At 47.3% G+C, this 20,757-nt stretch overlaps 1 protein-coding gene across 4 annotated transcripts in view; it reads right to left on the bottom strand.

Annotated features, from left to right (window-relative positions):
* Window positions 1–20,757, bottom strand: part of CSTPP1 (centriolar satellite-associated tubulin polyglutamylase complex regulator 1) — a 147,556-nt gene that overhangs the window by 6,774 nt on the left and 120,025 nt on the right. For all 4 annotated transcript variants that reach the window (XM_070427934.1, XM_070427935.1, XM_070427933.1 and 1 more), the window contains 2 exons: window positions 14,820–14,904; window positions 982–1,067 (listed from right to left, as the gene is read on the bottom strand). In XM_070427934.1, the coding sequence (XP_070284035.1) occupies window positions 982–1,067; window positions 14,820–14,904 (171 nt within the window). The remainder of the gene's footprint in view (window positions 1–981; window positions 1,068–14,819; window positions 14,905–20,757) is intronic.

The raw sequence follows: 20,757 nt of genomic DNA, 5'->3' as shown, positions 1-20,757 counted from the left end.
GAAACATGGCTGCTCCTTCCCCCTCCAGGACCCAAGAGCTTTAGAAAAATGGGGAGTAAATGCCTGGAGCTGCGAAGAGCAGGTGGAGAGACCCCAGGCTCCAGGCCCTGCCTGACAGAATGTGATGCCGAGTGAGGCCAGGGCTGGCTGGGGCCACCCGTTGGCAGGAAGGCCATGTCCAGGCTCCAAAGACAGCCTTCTGTTTACTGGAAGAGCTCGTTTTAAATAAGTTTGCTTATGGGCATAGTCAGCAATTTCTAAACCCAACGTTCCATTTGATGTTGTGTGTGAGCTGCTGTGCATTTGTATTTGTTGGTCTATTTTTATTCCACCTGATTCCAGAAGGGATTTAAAGGCACAGCTGGTGCGTCTGGGGAGCAGGTGGGACCCAGGACTGGTTTGCACTTACTTAAAGCTGGGTGGGAACCTGTGTGCCCACACATAGGGGTCAGGGCCCCGGGGTGGCGCTGCCATGGCCGTGGTTCAGCGAGTGCCTGAGAGCACCAGCTGGGAGTGAGCCCTCTGTCCAAGTGTGGGCTCCAGCACTTCGTAGCTCTGCAGCTTTGGCTACTTGCCTCTGTGAGCTTGGCTCTTCAAGGACCTAGCTCTCAGGGCTGTTGTAAGGGTTAAAGTCCTTAGTGCTGTGCCCGGCACAGTGAGTTTTTTATAAGCAGTGAATTTATCAGGTATTGTCACTATGGTGTGTGTTGTTGTCATTGTCATTTTCAGCAATGTCATTGCACTGCTGACTGAGGTGTCTGTGTCTTGAGGACGCTGAGAAAGCAGGTTTTGTATAGTGACTCCTGTGATCCCCTGTGACGAGAACTAGCCATCCTGTAGTGACCGGGGTGAAGCATACCACGAAGGAAGCGCGGCAGAGAAATGTGTGTGCCGGGCACGCGATGGAGTCATGGAGTGGGCAGCGGGCAGGAGAGGGAGAGGAGGTCTGATGGGGCCACAGGGGTCCTGGGAGACTCTCACCTGAGTAGTAAAACTGGATCTGGAAGGCCAAGAGGAAATCTGAAAAAGACATCAAGCAGTCCATGGCATCATCCATGAGCACAATCCTGAGGGGGAAAGAGAGAAATGTGAGTGTGAGTGTGTGTGTGTGTGTGTGAGAGAGAGAGAGAGAGAGAGAGAGAGAGAGCGCCATTCCTGGGGCTCTAGTCTCTCTTGGGGTAGCAAGACGTTGGGAGAGGGCTCCCCAAAACAAGCTCCTCCCAGTCACCTCACTTCTTCATCAGTTGGGCTCTGCCACCAAACTAAGCTGACCACACTACCAAGGGCAGGCTCCCAGTTCAGTCTCCGTGGCACCAGCTAGTGGATGGGGCCTGAGGAGGGAGGAGGGGTGGGCAGCCAGGAGAGGGTGCAATTGTACTGCAGCCAAGATTTCTTTTCATATACTTGAGCAGTAAATCCTTTCATCCTGCAGTGAGGACCGTTTAGTCAGAATAAATACAGCTGATTGGAAAAGGCAAAAGGAACAGCCAAGAGGTTTAAAGGGGTCTTGGCAAGTGGCGCTGAGATTTAATAAGCTCCCCAGGGCCGGAGAGCTCCAGAACCTCCATCCTGGGACACGGAGGGCAGACAAGGGAAGTGGGCTCAGAGCTGCCGGGGACTCTGCACTTGAGAGGGTCAGAGCACAACCTGTCTCCTGACAGGGTGGCCGCTGCTCCTGTTTGCTGTCCTCTCACAGGCGGACCACCTCCTGGTGTTTCTTCTCTGTAGTTCCTCCCACTGCACACCCCCCTCCCATTAAGGGCTCAGACCCAGGCCATATTCATACTCTGCTCAGGGCCCCAGCAGAGAGAGGACAGAAAGGAAGGATATGAGCACTCGCTGGGCTCCTTCCATGTGCCAGGCAGAGTGCCAAACTCATCTACTGAAAGGGAGCTGGGACCCCAATCTGATTCTGACTGGGCCCCTCTGGCTTTATTTTTACATTAAAAAAGTTTCATTTTGATCTCTTGTGTATTTTTGTTTGTTTAAAATATACTTTTATTGATTTCAGAGAGGAAGGGAGAGGGGGAGAGAGATGAAAACATCAATGAGAGAGAATCATTGATCAGCTGCCACCTGCACACCCTCTACTGGGGACCGAACTCGAAACCTGGGCATGTGCCCTGACCAGAAATCGAACCTCGACCTTCTGCTTCATAGGTTGATGCTCAACCACTGAGCCACACTGATCGAGCTCTCGTGTATTTTTCTAAATCTCTCTGGACCTCCCACTGTCAGCGGGTCCCCAAACTGGCATCTGCATCAGCTGCCGAGAGAGCCAGCACTGCTGACCTCGGGGAAGGGGCTTTAGAGAGAATGTGATGTGAGCGGTGCCCCTGGGGTCTTTTAAGGCAGGTGGTTCTGGTTTCAGATCTCCCTGAAGAGTGAACATGGTTCCTACACCTAGTCTGTAGTTGTAGTAATGATCACAATAGAAACCGGTATCCCACTTACTTCATGGCAGGCACTGTAGTCATGAAATCTTATCCCACAACAGTGAGGTAGGTGTTGTCATCATTTCCACTTTACAGGTGAACAGACTAAGTCTCAGAGAAGTTCACCTGCTAAGTAACAGAGCTGGTGAGTTTGCTCAACTCCACAGGCCGTGCACTTTCCATTAGGTCACACTGCCTCTTTAACATGGAGTATAAACACTAACCTTTACTTCTTAGTTCCTGTGGCTAATTTGTCTTCTTTCTTTTCACCTATATGTGAAGGCCAAACTGTTTTTCATATATCTCTTCGGGAAGAAAAAAATTGCCCCAACTACCAGAGTTGAACATTCAAATTCTAGCTGGAAAAAATTCAAGGCCAGAAGGTGGGAAGAAGCAATGCTGCTGATGGCCACAGGAGGGCACCCTGGTCCCTCCATCAGTGGCTTCTGGGACAAGTCCTGAGCCATAGCCAAGTAGTCACCCCATTTCTCATAACCTGCGGAAAACCCAGGCAAGCAAAAAGGAACAGAGAGGGCACAAAGCCCAGATTCCAACTGGATGAGGAGGGAGAGGCAAGAGAGGTAGAGAGAGGGCAGGTAGGGTGGACGGGTCAGCGGAGACTCCCACACTACAGAGGGAGGGTGAGCTCTCCCAGAATGCTCAGGGAGGAAGAGCCACCAGCACCTCAAAGCTTTCCCCTCCCAGGCTCAGCAGAGAAGAAAGGTCCCAGAGGAGAGAGCGTGTGACCTTTCCTTCCTGCCCTACTCCCAGGACAGCTGAGAACCCGAATGGCCTGAAGTTAATTACTAAGGAAGAGCGCCAGGCTGAGAACATCCCCGAGCAGGAAACCTCGAAGGGGAGCCAAAGCCTTTGAAGATGTTCCTTGGCTTCTCTTGTTTATCATCAACCTGGACCCAGTGCTCCTGTTTATAGCATTGATCTCCATTTACTACTTCCTACTTTATCCGTTTGTTCATTTATTTATATTGTAATACAATTCAAATACCATAAGATTCACCCTTTAAAAGTATACATTGTGTTTTAGTGTATTCACAAAGTTGTGCAACCATCACCACGGTCTCATCGTTCTCGCTAACCAGCATGCTACCGGGATAAGCCCTGCCACACCAGTGCTTCGAAGGCAACTGCCATAGCATCTTTCTCTCGCAGCCACAGATGGGACTAGAAGCTGCAAACAGGGCCTGCCCTTCCAGCCCAGAACTGGCATGAAGCTTCTGTCAGGGACTGTTCTTGACTGCAACATTAGCACTCTCTTTTAAGATGGGCAGCTGGGGATGAACAAGAGCACAGCTGGCAGAGGGCAGGAGACCCACTCAGTCTCTCTGAGCAGGAAGGGGTCTTGGGCCTTGCTCCTTGGTGGGCTGAAACAGACAGCAGTCAGGCGGGACCAGCAGGCTAACTGGGAAGGTGACAGCGGCAGGGTGTTTCTTTCTCAGGGACATGTGGCTGGGTCCCAGCAGCATGTGTGAAAAGGATGAAGGGGTTTTCTTCTCTCTTTTTTATATTTTTACTAGAGACCCAGTGCACAAAATTGGTGCATGGGTAGGGTCCCTAGGCCTGGCTGATCAGGGCCTTCTGGCTGCTGGCTACGGCCTCCCTTCCCCAGCTGCTGGCTGGGGTCTTCCTTCATTCCGCCCCACCCCCTGGTGGTCAGTGCACATCATAGTGAGCAATTGAACTCCCCGTCTCCCGGTCGAACTCCTGTGGGGACAATTTGCATATTAGGCTTTTATGTATATAGATTGATTTCAGAGCGGAAGAGAGAGGGAGAAAGAAACATCAATGTTGAGAGAGAATCATTGATTGGCTGCCTCCTGCACTCTCCACGCTGGGGATTGAGCCTACAACCGGGCATGTGCCCTTGACTGCCTGGAATCAAACCACAGACCCTTCAGTCCGCAGGCCAATGCTCTATCCACTGAGCCAAACCTGCTAGGGCTGAAGGGGCTTTCTTGATTGCAAGCAGTGAGACTGGCTGCCAGAAAGCCAACTGGATCTCAGCTTTTATTAACAGCAACACCACTCATTACCCTGCTCAGCCAGAAGCCTGGGAGTCCTGGAAACTCCCTGCCTTGCCCACCCACATCTAACAGTCAATCAGTCCTGTCAGTCCTACCCCTGACATTTCTCTAGCATCCATCTACCTTCCTCCACGGCCACCATCTGACGCCCACCGCCACCTCTTTTTCCTGGACAACTGGATGACCTCCCTCCCTGTTTCCTGCAATCATTCTTGCCTCCTCCTAATTGAGTATCCATACTAGGGTGAGAAAGATCTTTTTTTAAGATGCAAATTTGACCATTTTACAGCTGTTTAAAACTCTTCATGGGCTTTCCACTGCCCTTAGGACAGAGTCCCCCGTTCTTCTCCACATGTTCTGTCCTCTGCCTCCCTCTCCTCTCCAGGCTCCTGAGGCCACTGGCAGTGACCTCACTACCCTCCAGGGACACTGATCCTTCAGTTCTTCCTAGTGCTTCCTCCTTCCTCAGGCCCTTCAGATCAGCCAGTGCCTCCACCTATAATGCTCCCCGCCCTCCAGGCCCCTCTCCTCACCTGCCTGCCGCCTGCCCATTCTTCAGGTTGCAGCCTACACAGCACCTCTCTGGGGGACCTTCCTTATGCCTGACTAGGGTAGGCCTCCCCAGTTCTTTGCTACCTCCTCACTGTTCACCAGGTGACACTGCTGTCTCTGTCGCTTGGCTCCAGGGTCCAGAACGGCACAGGGTACATAGCAGTCACTCAGCAAATATTTGTTGAATGAAGGAAAGCATGAAAAAATGAGTAAGAGGCCATAGAACCCTTTCTTCTCCCCTGGCCAGGTGACACCTGGACACTATATCCAGCTGTGGACAGTCCAGTCCATTTAGGAGGAATGAACTAGCGTCTGCAGACCACGGATTCAGACAATGACTGCACTGAGTCCCTGTGCTTGGGAGAGAAGGAGGAGGAGGAGTGAGGACCTGACCTGTGAAGGGCTGCCTCTGAGGGGGTTTGGCTCTAGAAGACTTTTTAAGCCTCTCAGCTCTAGGATTGTGGCTGCTTTGTGGAGTGAGCTTCTTGTTGCTGGAGAAATTCAAGCAGAAGCCTGACAAGGTTGCACTCCTCACAAGAAAGAGCTTCTGCGGCTCACAGCGTCGTCCCAAGTGCAGACAGAACTGACAGCGGCTCCTGTTAGTGCTGGTTCTGCTGGGGAAGAGGCCGCTGTCTGGAGGACTGGCGGCAGAGAGGTCTGAGAGGCTCACAGACACATTATATGCTGTGCTGTCCATCTCCAAACCAGTGCTCTGACCCATGAAGGTCCTGGGCATCTGGCACTGGGATCTTGGCAGAACTGTGGGGAAAGCAGGAAGGAGCTCTACAGGCCTGTCTTGGCCTTTGGGACACGGACCCCTATTCCACAGACAGTGAGCTCCTTCACCCTGAACTTGAACTTGTCCCCAGCCCCGAGGCCTCCAGAAGGAATCTCTTGGAGAGGAGCTCATCCACATGTGCTGTTTTCCAGTTGATGGCAGTTGGCTCAACACCCCTTCCTGCCAGAGGCCTTCAGCTAACGTGCCAGCTGCTGCTGACACCTGGAGGAGGCGGCCGCCCCTGCTTTGAAGTGGAGCCAACGGAGAGCTGTTGCCAACAGAAGTCTGTGCAAATCTACTGGGTGCAGAGGGATCCTTGCAGGCCATGCCTCCGGGCCAGAGAGAGGGGCTCTGGGGGAGAAATGAAGGCACTGCAGTGCAGGCTGGCGCCAAGCACAGCCATGCACAGGGTGGAGTCCAGCGCAGGCGAACAGAACGGAGAAAGAGCACTTGGCAGGGTCCGAGCTACTCCTGGGGGCTGACTTCCAGCAGCTGGGATGGGCTGGCTGGGAGGTAAATGAGTGTCAAGGAAGCAAACAGCTTTAGCCTGAACTTCCTGACTTGCCAACGTCCTATTCGCCCCCAAGGCTCAGTGTTCCTGGTCTAGTGGCTCGAGCTGCACCCATTTTCCTGGGGTTCTGGGTTTGCCACCCTGGGGTCAGATCCCAGCTCCAGCACTCACTGGCCAAATTACTTCTTCTCTCTGAGCCTGGGTTTCCTCATGTGTAAAGAGGAGATAACCATGATTTCTGTTTCACAGGAATTTTGTGAAGCATCAGTATGATGCTGCACTGCACTTAGTGTACAATGAGCATTCAAAACAAGTGTATTCCAGCCGGTTTAAGGTGCTGGGAGAGTTCAAGACACCAAAGAAAAACAGAGCGCAGAGGAAGTAAGTGCTGCCAGCACCCAACCGGACGGAGGCTCTCGGCGGAAGCTATCTGGTTTCGAGTCCGCAGTTGGGGGACGCCAGCCTCCAGCAGGTCCAGAAAGAAAAGCTACCTTCCATGACTTCGCTGCTTTGTGGAGGTCACATGACTAGTGTCCTTCACGAGTGCAGCGGAAGAGTGTCCCACGTCTGTTTGGGCTCTGCAGTCTGCGTTTCCGTGTCAGGGCCATGGTGAGAATGACCTACACTCTGGCTCCCTTCTCCAGGAGGAAGGGAAGGGCTGCTGTCCAGGCTTCCGGCGACACTCCCTCCGCTGCCCCCCTTCTGGACTGGGTTGGCAGCACCCATGTGCTGCACAAGCTGCCACAAGTCCAGGCCCTTGAGCAGCGTGGGATGTCCCGGTCACTGCTCTGCCCTGGCTCCAGCCTGCACCTCCAGGGCACCCCAATGCCACCTGCCCTGTGGTGCCTCAGAAGCTCGATCCAGAGCATGGGCAGTAACAACAGCAATGACGATGGTCACTCTTCATCAGGCTCACTCTGTCAGCACTGTACCCATCAGTCCTGTGAGGCAAGCTCAGTGACTATCTTTACTGAGAACACAGAGGTTCAGAGAGGCTAAGAAGCCTGACTAAAGTCACCAGCGAGAAGTGAAAGAGCTGTTATTCAAACACAGGTCCTCTGACTCTAGTCAGCTCCTGGGCCACCTGCACTGGTATAAACACTGGGCTCAGTGCCCCCAAGTGGCTGTAACACCTTCCTGCAGCTGGCATTGTCCTTCCACTCTTGGTATTTGTAATCAGTGCCTCGCAACTGCCCCAGGGGGGCGGGAAGCTTAGGTCCCAGTGACATTTCTTCTGGCAGACAGCTTGAAGGACCCAGCTCAGCCATTAAACCCCTTTCTTGGTCTCTCCCAGGAAGCCTCACAGCTAGAGGACTCCTGGTAAACCCAGGCATACGTCGCTCCACTGCACTTCGCAGAAGTTGCATTTTGTACAGATTGTAGGCAAGATCCTCCACTAGTAAAAGGATTATGACTTGCTTTACTGCAATACTCACTTGATTGCAATGGTCTGGAACCAAACCCACAATATCTCTGAGGTATCCCTGTACCCAGATCCAAAGCATGGCTGCATGCTCCTCCAACTGCGGGCCCACTGGCTTCTCGCGTTCCTCTGGGTCGTCACTGGTAGCCGGGCTTTCCAGGCGGCTTACTTTCCCCAGACGGCATTTTCCTCTCCCTGATCCCTACCTAAACCCCACCCATCCCTTTTGTTTTAAATGAAATATTTAAAACTTTAGAAAAGGACAGAGAATAACATAACAAACACCTGTGTACCCACTAGCCAACTTTATCAAACCTTAACATTTTTCATCCTTGCTTCAATTTCTAAAAGCTTTGTAAAATATTACACATAGTATTCAAGCCTCCCATGTACCCCTCGCTCATTCTATTCCTCTACCCTCTTCCTCAGAGATCACCTCTGAAACGTGGTCACTGAAACGTGGTGGCTAAGCACCCCTCCCTCCCCATGTTTATATACTGTAGTAATTCACACAACTGCCTATATTCTTAAAACATTAGGTAGGTGTTGTTGGGTTTTTTGCTTGTTTTCAGATTCTGTGTTAACAGTTGGTAATGTGATATTTTGAGATTTTTTTAATGCCTATATGTGTCCCTGTATTCAATTTAGCTGCTGTACAGAATCCCACTCTCTGAGGTACCACACTCTGTCCTTTCTACTGCAGGGGCATGCAGCCTGTTCCATGGCAGCGATTACCAACAGTGCAAGGTTCCTTGATAGTTCAGTGGTTAGGGTATGGCACTTGCACTGCCGTGGCCAGGGTTCTGTTTGCTGCCAGGGAATTCTTGCTTCCCGGCACTTCTCCTCTCTCTGAATGCCAGCTCCATGAGGGCAAGTACTTTGTTTTGTCCACTGCTCTGTCCTTGGCACCTGGAAGTGTGCCTGGCACATCACAGGCACACTCAATGAACAATGACTGAGGAAAAGAATGCAATTTTGTTTGTGGTCAAGTTTATCAATGTTGTCCATTGGGCTTGGGGCTTTTTGTATCTTTAACTTTTTGTTGAAGAATTCTTTAACCACCTGGTAACCATAAAAATATTTTCCTCTATTCTCTTTTAAAGAGCTTTAGAGTTTTGTATTTCATACTAGGTCTGTAACCCATGTGAAACTGACTTCTGAATATGTATGAAGTAGGGATCTGTTTTGTCCTTTGTGGAAAAACCATGACCCCACCACTGCTCCTTGAGTCAGCCCTTTCCCCACTGCTCTGAAATGCTGCCCTTTTATAGATTAAGTTATTATAAATTCAGGGGTCAGGCTGGCTGTCTACTGTGATCCATTGGTATATCCTTACTCTGGTGATACACTATCTTAATTATCATGGCCTTATAGTAAGTCTTGATATCTGAGAGGGCATGTTCACCTATTACTAATCCTTAAAGCCCCAAATTCAACATGTCTTCCTCCATGGAAAAGCCTTTCACGGTTCCCAGGTCAGGCTGGGTCCCCTGTTTCTATGTTCCTGTTCATTGAATGTCTGCTGCGCTGTCAGCTGTAAGTTCCTTGAGGGCTGGAACAACATTTGTTTTTCTCACTGTCCTAGCCTCTCCACAAGCACACTGACTGGCACATGACAGGCTTTGGGCGATGGAAGAATGGGGAAGGAAAGGCTGGCCTGTTTTGCAGAAAGACTTTTTGGGGCAGCAGAGATACTGTTAGATGGAAAGTCAGATCTAGGGAGGAGAACTATGCAGAAAGGTATGGCAGGGAAGAGGCATAAAGAAAGACACAAAAGGAGCATAAAGCTGTGTCCTCGGTGCATGGCATGCGGCTGGCAGATAGCAGATGTTCAGTAAACATTTGAAAAATAAATTACAGGAATTAAACACATTCTCTGCCGAACTGGTTTGGCTCAGTGGATAGAGCGTCAGCCTGCAGACTCAAGGGTTCCGGGTTCGATTCCGCATGTACCTTGGTTGCGGGCACATCCCCAGTGGGGGGCATGCAGGAGGCAGCTGATCGATCTCTTTCATCGATGTTTCTAACTCTCTATCCCTCTCCCTTCTTCTCTGTAAAAAATCAATAAAATATATAAAAAACACACACACATTCCCCATTCACTAATTATGATTTTTTAAAAATAGGTAATATATTTTGAGGGCTACATGATATATTTTACATGCATGATCTCTTAAATCCTACAAACAACTCTACTAGTAAGACACAGGTGCTATATATATATATTTTAAGAGAGTAGAAGAGAGGGAAAGACAGAAAGAAATAACGATGTGAGAGAAACACATCGATTGGTTGCCTACTGCATGAGCCCAAGCCAGGGCCTGGGTGGGGAGGAGCCTGAAACCAATCGATTGGTTACCTTCCACACGCCCCTCACCAGGGCCGGAAGCCTGCACCTGAGGTATATGCCCTTGACTGGAATCGAGTCCAGGACCCTTCAGTCCACAGGCCAACACTCTATCCACTGAGCCAAACTGGCTAGGGCTCTCATTATTTTTTAAAAGTCTTGTCATAATAATAATGCCAACATTATTTTAACTGCAAGAAACTTATTTATAGAATGTCTATAACATGCTAAATAATTTATATATATAGTTTTTGAAATCTCACAACCACCCTATGGCTTACATACTATTATCATCCCCATTTTATAGATATGAAAACAGGGCTTAGAGAAGTTCAGATAGAGCCTCATGTCATCCAGTTAATAGGCACAGGTAGTGCTACACATGGGTCTTTCTAAAGAGCTGAAAGTTTATTCTGTGCCAGGCATTATTTTAAGCATATTACATACTCCTTTAACGATTAAAGCTCTTATTATTATTATTATTCCAAATTTACAAATGAGGAAACTGAGGCTCAGAGAAATTAAAGAACTTTCCAAGGACCCAGATGAACCAGGATTTGAACACAAGAAGTTTAGTTCCTACAGCCACTATGGAAAACAATATGGTGGTTCCTCAAAAAATGAAAACTAGAACTATCATATGATCCAGCAATTCCACTTCTGGGTAATTATCTGAAGAAAACAAAAACACGAACTCGAGCCCTGGCCAGTTTAGCTCAGTGAATAGAGCATTAGCCTGCGGACCAAAGGGTCCCAGGTTCAATTCCAGTCAAGAGCACATGCCTGGGCTGCGGGCTCAGTCCAACATGCAGGAGGCAGCCAATCAATGATTCCCTCTCATCACTGATGTTTCTATCTCTCCCTTCCTCTCCCTTCCTCTCTGAAATCAATAAAAATATATTAAAAACCCACAAAAAACACACACACACGAACTCAAAAAGATATGCATTGCTATGTCCACTGCAGCATTATTTGTAACTAGAGGCCTGGGGCACAAAATTTGTGCACTGGGGCGGGGGGGGTGTACTTCAGCCCGGCCTGTGCCCTCTTGCAGTCCAGGAGCCCTCAGGGGATGTCTGACTGCCATGAAGGCGGGAGAGGCTCCCACCACTGCCACTCGCTTGCCAGATGTGATGTACAGCATGGACTATTTTATATAATAAATGCTTAATATGCTAAGTGTCCAGTTGAACGGTCAACCAATCAAAGCATAATATGCTAATGATATGCTAAGGCTGCTCAACCGCTCGCTATGACATGCACTGACCACTAGGGGGCAGACAGTCAACGTGTCGACCAGTCGCTATGATGTGCACTGACTACCAGGGGGCAGACGCTCTGACCAGTAGGTTAGCTTGCTGCTGGGATCCAGCTGATCAGGACTGAGCGAGCAGGGCTGGACACGCCTGGAGCCCTCCCGCAGTCCCTCCCTGGCCCGATCATGCACTGGTGGGGTCCCTCTCGCAATCTGGGACCCCTCGGGGGATGTCAGAGAGCAGGTTTCCACCCAATCCCGTAGGCCAGGCCGAGGAACCCCACTGGTGCACAAATTTGTGCACCAGGCCTCTAGTAGTTAATAATATGGTATTGCCTATTTGAAAGTTTCTAAGTGAGTAGATCTTAAAAGTTCTCACCATAAGAAAAAACAATTTTGTAACTATGTGTGGTAACAGATCTTAACTAGACCTACTGTGGTGATCACTTCGCAATATATACAAATATCCAATCAGGATACTGTATACCTGAAACTAATATAATGTCACATGCCAATTATACCTCAATAAAAAAGATAATAACAACAACAAAGAAGTCTGGCTCTAATTGCATGGTCTGAACCATCAGGAAAGCCCCCTAGTCCACAAGGGATGGAGACAGAGATGCTAGGTGACCATTTGAGAATAAAATTACTTAGCGCCTCCTGCTGCTGCAGGAGTGTCTGAGGTGGAGAGGCTCTCTGGCTGGACATGGCCATGAGTCTGTTCCTTCTTTCCCTTCCTGTGTTTCCAGCTCAAACCTGCAGCCCCAGGGCCTGGCCACGGTGCTCACAGCACATAAGTCAGGCGCATGTGGGGACGCCAGGGCCCTGAACAGGCTCTGGTGTACAGCTGCCTGTGGATTACATTCTTTCACACACACATCATCACAGACTGGAGCCTCCTTCTGCGGCCCGAGTAAAGTGAGCCCAGCAGTGAGACGGGGCAGGGCAGCGCCTCTTCTGGCAATGGTAACTGCCTTGAAGGCCCAACCCCCCATATGCCATGCTGGTCAGCAGGCTGGGCTTGTGTGTGAAGTTGGGATCCTGGACAAAATGAGAACAGCTTACACAACCAGTGCGCTTTCTGGGATATATACAATTTTTCTACACACACACCAGCTGGAGTGGCATTGGGGAAAGAATGGCCCTGGGAGGTAGGGCTGACACAGAAGCCTGATGTTCACACACAGGGAGAAAACAAACTTCTCCCTCGTTCTGAATTCAACTCTAATTTTGCAATCAGTATCCTGAGCATTACCCTAGGCCAGTGGTGGCGAACCTATGACACGCGTGTCAGAGGTGACACGCAAACTCATTTTTTTGGTTGATTTTTCTTTGTTAAATGGCACTTAAATATATAAAATAAATATCAAAAATATAAGTGTTTGTTTTACTATGGTTGCAAATATTAAAAAATTTCTATATGTGACACGGCACCAGAGTTAAGTTAGGGTTTTTCAAAATGCTGACACGCCGAGCTCAAAAGGTTCGCCATCACTGCCGTAGGCCCTTCTGTTGTTTACACTTGAATTCCCATAATTCCCTCTCACTGCTATTGGCATGGATTGGCAACAATGCTGCCTCCTCAAACTGAAAGGTCTAAAGTTACTACCAAACAGTAGGCTTCCTGGTGGGAAGGGGATAATCGGGAAATATCACTCCAGAAGCCCTTGGTATCACTGATTGTAAGAATCTGTGCAGTTAGAGGATTCTGTTTCTTCTATTCTACTTTTGCAGTGCTTACACGTATCAGACTGTTCGGAAGGATCTGGGAGATGGCTGGGCAAATGCAAAGCTGTGGCTGCTGGGACTGAAAATCACACTGAGGGCTCGCCCTCCTAAACTCGCCACCTACCTTTTTGGGGTGGGAAAGGCAGGCAGTGGCTGCCCTGGAGGGACAGAAACCAAGGTGGTCTGTCACAAAGTGGGGGCAGGCAGGAACTGGTACTCAGGTGATCCTCTTCTAAACCAACGTCAAGCTCCTTGAGCAGCAGCAACTATAACTTACTCATGACTACATTATTTCCAGTGTGCAGAACAGCTCCCAGCACAAAACTGGCACTCAAGAAATGTTTCATGGAGTACTGACACACGCTACAACATGGATGAACCCCAGAAACATGCTCAGTGAAAGAAATCAGTCACTAAGGACCATATGATATATGAGTTCATTTATTTTAAATGTCCAGAATAGGCAAATTTATAGAGACAGAAAGTAGATCCATGGTTGCCTCCGGCTGGGGAGGAGAAGGGGCTTGGGGAGTAATGGCTAAAAGGTGCAGGATTTCTTTTTGGCATTAAAATGTTTCAAAATAGCCCGAGGTGATAAATGTGAATATATTTTGTGAATATACTAAAAGCCATTGAATTTAATACTTTAAATGGGTGAATTATATGGTATCCCAAAACACTGTTAAAAAAGAAATATTTGATGAATATATCAATGAGTGAACAAATGAATATAGGATATAGTTTCTGACCTTGTCCTTGGAGTTCCTTAGAACCATGGGCTGTAGGAACCATGTAAACTGCCAGACAAGGAATCTTCATTCCTATGTTCGTTCACTTAGGAGCCACCTGTGGAGTGTCTAGAACAGCGGTTCTCAACCTGTGGGTCGCGACCCCTTTGGCGGTCGAACAATAGTACCATCCAAGATCACTGGTCACAGATCACCATAACAAATGTAATGATAATGAAAAAGTTTGAAATACTGTGAGAATTACCAAAATGTGACAGAGATACAATGTGAACAAATGTTGGAAAAATGGTGCCAAGAGACTTGCTCAACCCAGGTAGCCATATACCTTCAATCTGTAAAAAACACAGTATTTTCAGAGAGCAATAAAATGAGGTGTGTCTGGACAGAGTATTTTCCTAAAAATTCCATTATGACTCCTTTCAGAAAACAAGATTTTCTGCTATACTTCCATTTGCTACCTTAGCTCAGGTTTTATGTTATAAGTTAACTGAGTTTGTTTAAAAAATGTGAGTGACTGAAACCAAACACAGAAATCAGGAGGTTCTAAGTATTCTGGAATAATCTTGAAAACCTTTTTTGTTTTTTTTAGCATAAATAATACAATTCATCCTTCCCTTTAGTGAGCTTTATCCAGTCTCCAACCTCATCCCCTTTCCTCACAAACGGCTGCCACTCTTACCTCTGTGTGTGTGTGTGTGTGTGTGTGTGTGTGTTTGCCTCTTCATCTCACCACCCTCCAACTCTATCTGCAGACCCAAAGGCTCCCCACAGAAACCACAAAGGATCATTTGGCTTCCGTTTGGAAACACAGAAAGTAAGTATTATGTTTTTGGTCAATTCCCAAATAAACCTCTCTCCAAACGCCAGTTTCTTTCCTGATGGTTTGTTTGTTTGTTTGTTTGTATACATTTCAGGTTTCTCTAAGAAGTTCTGCCCCCGCCCCCCCACCCCCACCCCCCGAGGGCTGAGTTAGCTTCAGGAGCCCAGAAGACATACCTGGCTGCTTTCTGAGTAAGCTCCAGCGGGAAATCGGGGCACAGTAACTGCAGCAAACAGTGATACTCCTTCATAGTCAGCAGATCTGAAGTGGAAATGGAGAGAAATACATTAGGTCTCTGCATGTGAACTTGCTGCTTTCTTTTTGGTCATTTCATAGGTTTCAGACCTAGTTTCAGTAGAGTTGCTTTTTTAAATTTTTTCTTAATCCTCATCCGAAGATATTTTCCCATTGGTTTTTAGAGAGAGTGGAGGGGGACAGGAGAGAGAGAGAGAGAGGTGTGAGAAAGACACATTGATTAGTTGCTTCCAGCACACAATCCAACCAGGGCTGGGGATGAAACCTGCAACCTAGGTGCGTGCCCTTGACTGGGAATCAAACCCATGATCCTTCAGTGTGTGGGCCAATGCTCTAACCACTGAACATACTGGCCAGGGCAGTAGAGCTGCTCTTTTTAAAAGTAAGAGTTAAGGGTGTGCTAGCCACTGACCTCCAGGGGTGAGATTTGAAGGTCCATATTTATACAAAGTGTTTCCTGGGTGGGAGGCACCCAGCTATAACCCAGCTATTTTAGCCAAAGGAGCTTCACTGGTTTGAAAAATGGGATGGAAAAGAAGGAACAAGAGGGATACTTTTATCAGCCTTCTTAGTTTGGCTTTCCTTGTGTATAACAATTTGCAAGAATGAGTCATTTAAAAGCTGGTTAAATCTGCCGAAATTCTCTGGCATGGTAACATTCACTACAACATGCCTAACGACCATCGACAGAACATCTGGAAGCAGGACTAAGGCACACTCAGTCTTGCAATGTACGGAGGAGAAGAGTACAGTATAGCAACCCGCAGACCTTATTACTCTGTCATCCAGTATTACACAGACTGGCTTCTTTTTGATGTCTGCACACAAATCTGGTCATATTATAGTAAGCCAAGTTAGCTGTCCAAGGTATACAGTCAAGGCAAACAAATGATTCCTGATACACAGAAGCAGTGCGGTGGGAGAGATGAGCCAGTCTTCGGTGGCACAGCAGAAGACCCACAGAGGTAAACCTCAGGGAGGTACATAGGACCCCAAGGGAGAGGAAAGACCCTGATGCTTAAAAGTTGTTTTGGTACTGTGTGTACTAATCCGAAAGGTTCTAGATCAGCCAGGCAGCAGCAATCCACAAGTGTTCCACAAGCTAAAGCATTTCAAATACGGAAAGACATGCTGACGGTAAAGCAAGAGTAAGCAACCTGGAAGCCATCCTAACTGGGAGCATGAGTGAGAGAAGGGAATCCAAAGGGCACGGCCACATTTGGGGAATGAAGATGATCATAGGCACTTGGTTTCTTTGGAACTAAGTTAGCCCAAGCCACAGGAATTCAGCTCTCCTGCCCCTGCTAGTTCGGTTGATGCTTTTCCAAGACAAAAACCCCAAATCCCCAGGAGCAGGCCTGAGTTCCTACTACTTTTTCATTAAAGCTCAATTCAAAACGGGGGCACAGAGTTAACCAAACCACACTGCCAAAGTCAGGGACACCAAGGAACAGAATCAGCGTCAATGTAGGTCAAAGGATCAAGATGGCTTTTGTGGCCTTCGTCTTGGCCACAATAGGGTGTGTACTTTCCTCTCCTCACTTGCCTGACCTCGGGCACAGCCTGAGAGGGGGTTTTGTCAAGGGAAGGAGTAATAGCCACTCATGATCTCATAGATTTGGGGTGAGGGACAGGAAAGGCAAAGGGAAGGGAGAAAAGCCACTGAATCTAGTGTGCTCCCACTTTAATCTCACTCCAGAACTCCCTATATATGGTATAGAGAGAAGTATGGGGGCAGGAAGTAAATAAAAGAGAGTTCTATCTTTGAATTATCAGTGCTTTTCTAGAGTAAACTTTGGTGGATATACCTGATACCATTCTTGGAGGTGGGGGTAAAAATGTCTCACACAGAAATTCACATTTATTCCCATAATCACCTACAAGATATCCTTGGGAAGATAAACAGGGTGAAGGGAAATGAGAGATGAGAGATGAGAGATGAGAAAGAGAGAGAGAGGAGAGGAGAGGAGAGGAGAGATAGAAAATGCTGGGGATTGATGTCAGCCTCCTGGTTTCCAATACTTGCTTCCCAAAGTCAGAAAACTGATGTATAAAAACAACTTTGCACTTCTCTAATGTACTGTCTTGCGGGAATACTAAACATGTCAGAAAATCAGAATACATCTTGTCAGTCACTTCTGGAACTTGACTTTCCCAAATGTGAAGTAAGGAAGATAGTCAGATAAAGAGATAAATGAAACTCAGGCAAACGAACAGCTTTCCCCACTTTAATTGTGGGAGGCTCTATGTCTATCAGGTGGTGGTTAAATAATGTCAGGTTTAGATGTCTTCCATGGAGAGGCAACTGTCACTTGGAGACACTCCTGGGTTGTATGGTGGGTATTTGGGAGAATGGTAAGTGGAAAATAGTGAATGGTATTTGTTCCAAAATCAGAATACTGATGAGCAAATGGGAGCTGTCCCCTTCCCGTCCCAGAGGCTAGGGTCAAATCTTGGCTTTGCAATTTACCAGGTATGCAACCTTGGGGAAATTGCTCAACCTCTCTAAATATTAGTTTCCCACCTGTAAAATGAAAATGATGATACCTACCTCTCAGGGCTGAAGTAAAGATGAAAAAAGATGTCTACAAAGTGCTTAGCAGGATGTCTAGAACATAGTAACTCCAAACAATCAGAGTTATTTTGGTTTTGTTTTTAAATCCTGGAGGCAAAGATAGGAGAGGAGAAGAGAAAGATGTTTCTTGCCAAGTTTAAATGCTTAAACACCTAGGAGTGTTTTGCCTTGAAAATTCTGTCAGGTTGCCTGAGCCAAACCAGTTTTAGAATATTCACTGATTTGCTATTACCATGTGCCTCCTGGGGTCCAGGCACTATGTTACAGAAATGAGCAAGCGAGCAGTCTCCCTAGTTCCCAAGGCTCACACTCAGGCATTAGTTAATCCTAAATGCCCCTGTCTACTTTGGGCCCCCGGCTCTTAGAACTCTCCAAGATCTCAAAGGCCTTTCTAGGCAGCCCTTTGTGCTATAGGATTAACAGTAATGAGACTGAATAGTCACTGAGGTCTTTGCTCAGGCCTTGAATTAGCTCACTTAACCTTCACAACAACCTCATGAAGTAGACTCCCTTATTCTCAGTCCCATTTCACAGATATGTTCATGGAGGCGTAGAGAGATGAAATACTCCGATGAGTGAGGAGAGAAGAGTCCAGAGCCTGGGGAACAGAGAGGGGAACTAGCTTTCCAGAGCAAGAGTCCAGGCTGGGAGGGAAAGAAGGATGACCGAGGGCTGGATGGGCTTAATGTTGATAATACTAACAGCTCGTATTCATTGAGCACTTGCTGAGGGCGAGGCACTGTCCTGCCAAGGGTTTTACATGCCTTAGCTCATCTAATCTTCACTATTGTTATCCCCATTGCACAGACACAAACTCAGACGGTGCATGCTTAAGAGGCAGAACTGGAATTCAAACGCAGCGGGCGGCTGGCTCCAAAGTTTACCCAACAAACATTTTCAGGGCCTTGATCTTATCAACCGCTAATGTGTGAAGGCTCAGGAGCTTGCTTTCCCCTACAAACAAACTGCAGAAACTAAATAGCTTCAGGTGAATTGGATCAAGGAGACAAGTCAAGCGAATTGGGATTTTTCCCATGTAAGAAATTGAGTCTGAAAGGTTCTTATTACTGTCAACAGGAAAGACGGCAGCTCCAGTACAGCAGCTTGTGCTGGGCCGGAGGCCACGGGAGGGCGGGGAAGAGTACACCTGTGCTGGTGGCCACTCCGCCATTTCTCATCCCAGCCTCTGCACCCCGGCAGGTGCAGGGAAGGTAGGTGGTGTGTACCAACAGATGCATGCTCGAAAGGAATCCCCACAATTAGGAAAGCTTCAGCCAGCAAGCCCTGAAAGTTCAAAGGCAAAGACATAAGAAGTCTTGGTATAAGATCAAGATCAGAACACTCTCCACAAATTGGTGCTTCTCTTTTTTGTGGGTGGTCAGAGCTGTTAAACTTTCTTCCTCTAAACCTTATAATCGTCCTATCAACTCCGTGCCTGGCTCTAGACCAGAGGGTTTTACACCATGATCTATCATCTCTAGAGGCAGCACAGCGTAGTATTGTGGCTCAGAGCATGGACTTCAAAGTTAGACTGTCTAGGTCCCAATCTGAGCTTTGCCACTGATTTCAAATGACTTGATCTTTAAGCTCTTGATGCCTCAGTTTTCCCATCTATAAAATGGAGATAATGATAGTATCAACATCACACAGTTGCTGTGAGTTAATGTAGAGTACTTACATCACATTAATGGCCCATCATACATCCTCTGCTATAGTATTTGCTATTATTTTAGAAATAAAGAAACTAGGGTTTCCTTAACTCAAGTTAATTACTTTCTCAAGGAAACAGCTAGTGAGTGGAGGAAGGACTGAGATTCAGACCTAAGCCTGCCTAGCTGCAAAGGTCTTGAGAATCCTCCTTTAGTAGGTGGGATCTGGCTGGGGTCAGGCCAGTGACTGATAGACTTTTTATCAAAGTGAGACATATAGATACCTTCCAGGTGGCCCCATTAAACAGGGCAGAGTAGTTGCGCAGGGTAGTAGTACAAGTGCAGAGCCCAGACTTCGCAGCCAGACGACCTCGCTCCACTACTTACCACTGGTATGACTTGGACAAGTTATACAACTTCTCTAAACCTTGGTTTCCTCATCTTACAAATGTGAATAACCACAGTATCTACCCAATAGGATTGTTGTAAAAATCAAAGGAGGTCATTTATATATGACACTTTCCTGGAAAATTAGCAAAGTGCTCAATAAATGGTAATAGTATTTTATAATTATTAACCAATTGATAGTTGAAGTCCTGAAATTGAGAAATATTTGGACTTAACTAAAGCCCTTAGCACAATGCCTGGCAAATCATAGTAAATATCTGTTGAAGGAATGAGTGAATGAAAACACGCTTTGTAGCCTTGCTGGTGTGGCTCAGTGGTTGAGTGTCAACCCATGAACCAAGAAGTCGCTGATTTGATTCCAGGTTGGTGCATGTTGCAGGCTTGATCCCCAGTAGGGGGCGTGTGGGAAGCAGCTGATCGGTGTTTCATCAACGTTTCTATCTCTTTATCCCTCTTCCTTCCTCTCTCTCTCAAAATTCAATACAAACATAAAAAAAGAAAACATTGCAGAGTGACTCATGAAAATTCAGAGGGACAAAGTTCTGGCCACTGTGTGAACACAGAGATGAGGACTCTCCAGGCACAGGAGGCATGTCTTAGTGGGGGAGGGGCGTGAGGAGATGCCAGGAGTTGTAAAGTGCTGAAAATGGAAGGTGTCCTATTTGGTAAGTACTATAATCTCAGGAAACAATAAATCATTGCAGGTGTACTGCTTTCCTGGGCTTTGCTGACTCCTAACACCTTTACATCAAGTGCTCAACTCAGTCAGCTTGGATATTTATTTTCATAGAAATGTAGCACTGATTTTACCTTGAAAATCAGAGGAAGCCTAGGGTTTACCTTCTAATAATTCAGTTTACCAGTGTTACAACTCTAGCATGAATACTGTAGTTTTTAAGATAAGCAGCCTCCGATTCAAAAAATTCTTTAATTGGCCATCTTTAATCTTAGACAGTGATAGATGAGGTTATTTTGGCTAGGAAATCTAGTCAGAAATTACTGATGCTCAATATATCCCTTCTTTTCTTGGAAATGAAGCATGAAGATGTTCTCTTGTCTTTTCTACATCTGGTTTGCCTTCTTGCTGTGGAAATTCCTGCCTCTGAAGCTCCTGGGGGCAGCTTAGTCATCTCTACAAACTCTTCACAGACCACCATGTGTGTCCACAACATTTGCTCAGAGGAACTGAGGCGGTGTGTGGTTATAGACTCAGATGCCCCCGCTCTT

This window comes from Myotis yumanensis, unplaced genomic scaffold, assembly GCF_028538775.1.
Source record: "Myotis yumanensis isolate MYYU_CA2020_CCGP unplaced genomic scaffold, mMyoYum1.0.hap1 SCAF_10, whole genome shotgun sequence".
Lineage (NCBI taxonomy): Eukaryota > Metazoa > Chordata > Mammalia > Chiroptera > Vespertilionidae > Myotis > Myotis yumanensis.
This window is presented reverse-complemented; position numbering and strand designations above follow the sequence as displayed.